This window comes from Antrostomus carolinensis, unplaced genomic scaffold (assembly GCF_000700745.2).
Source record: "Antrostomus carolinensis isolate BGI_N321 unplaced genomic scaffold, ASM70074v2 scaffold34079, whole genome shotgun sequence".
In the NCBI taxonomy this organism is placed as follows: domain Eukaryota; kingdom Metazoa; phylum Chordata; class Aves; order Caprimulgiformes; family Caprimulgidae; genus Antrostomus; species Antrostomus carolinensis.
The window spans coordinates 42,361-43,755 of record NW_010339865.1 but is presented as its reverse complement, the minus strand read 5'-3'; the positions used below and the strand labels follow the sequence as shown (position 1 = coordinate 43,755).

The 1,395-nt window shown below is 55.2% G+C and overlaps 1 protein-coding gene across 1 annotated transcript in view; it reads right to left on the bottom strand.

Annotated features, from left to right (window-relative positions):
- Positions 1-1,395, bottom strand: part of PLXND1 (plexin D1) — a gene marked incomplete at its 5' end in the record, with an annotated part of 59,199 nt that overhangs the window by 31,278 nt on the left and 26,526 nt on the right. Inside the window, one exon of the mRNA XM_010175999.1 lies at positions 981-1,148. Coding sequence (XP_010174301.1) covers positions 981-1,148 — 168 coding nt within the window. The remainder of the gene's footprint in view (positions 1-980; positions 1,149-1,395) is intronic.

Genomic DNA, 1,395 nt, shown 5'->3' with positions numbered 1-1,395 from the left:
CGGCTGTGCTCCAAGGGGATCGGACTGCCACAGCCTGCTCCAGGCTCGTGCCCTGGGCTGGCTGCTTTCGCCACGGTCCTGCAGGCACAGGAGCTGGACTCTCAGAGTCCTTGGTCAGCCCCGGGTTTTCCAGGCTCCACAGCTGAGGAAGGTGGGATTTCACCATGGTCTCCAAAGGAACGGGAGCCTGAGAGCTCCATGGAGAGACATGAAATTAAAAGCAACACACTTTAAAAATTCAATACTGTGACCTCGAGGAAGGCTGAAATCCAAAATTACAAATCTCAGCTTATCCTCCAGCAGCTTTAGTGCCAAGAAAAATCCTCAGGGTCTCATAGAGCCACCACCTGAACCTTCCTGAAGCACCCACCAGATGTACACAGTACAGTTACCAAGCCCGACTTCTTTCCATGCCCTAAATGCCCTGAAATGAGCTAAGGACAGTGCTGGTGTGTGAGACCTCCTTTTCACCAGTGCTGGGGTACCCTGAAGCACCCTGAGTGCTCTGCGATGCCCCTGTGCACATGTCCGCAAGGTGATGTGTGAAACCCCAGGGCTGAGAAAGCCCCTTTCTCCCTGCAGGACCCTCTCCCAGCAGCCTGGAGCTGACCCTCTCTTTTGCAGGCAGATGCAGACATGTGCCAGCTCCGAAATGGAAGTCATGATGCTACAATCACGTGGCACAGGGCCCTGATGCCGTACCCTGCCTCCTGGCTGTGCTTCGATGGCTCCTGGGGCTCCTGACATGGGGTTTGCTCAGGATCTACGCAGCACCTGGATGGCTTGGAGCACAGACAGGGCAAGCTCGTGTTCCCTGCAGCAGGCTATGCCAGGATACTCCAATTAGCTCTGTGCTTTGATGGGAGAGCACTGTTCACTTTTGCATTTGGCAAAACTCAAGAGCCTGATCTCAACAAAGGCCACAAAAGGAGGACAAACCCTGGCAGACTTGGCTGTCTGCTCTGGGGGAGGGATCTCACCTGATCTGGCTCTTTTTGGGGTTGATGTCTGATATAATCGGGTTCTTCTCATACTTGAATGTGATGTTGTAGCTGGCACAAGACTTGTTCTCGAACTGAACACAGACTCGCACGGCCGTGGTGAGCTCCGCGGATGGCATGGTGCAGGTGATGGTGCTGTCGTTGCGGCTGCGCAGGGAAAGGCGGGGTGAGCTGCAGACAGCCATGGCAGGCAGAGCGGCCGCAGCCAGGCACCGGGGACCTGAGCATCCCCTTGGCAGCGAGGCAGATGGCAAACACCGGCAAGAAGGACCTTCCAGTCACATGCCAATCGCCTATTAACCACATTGCCTACTAACGAGCAATTCTCAGCATATACCATCCCAGGCTGCCAGACTGATTTCCCGTACAGGGAAAGGGCAGGCTCCTACGTTTT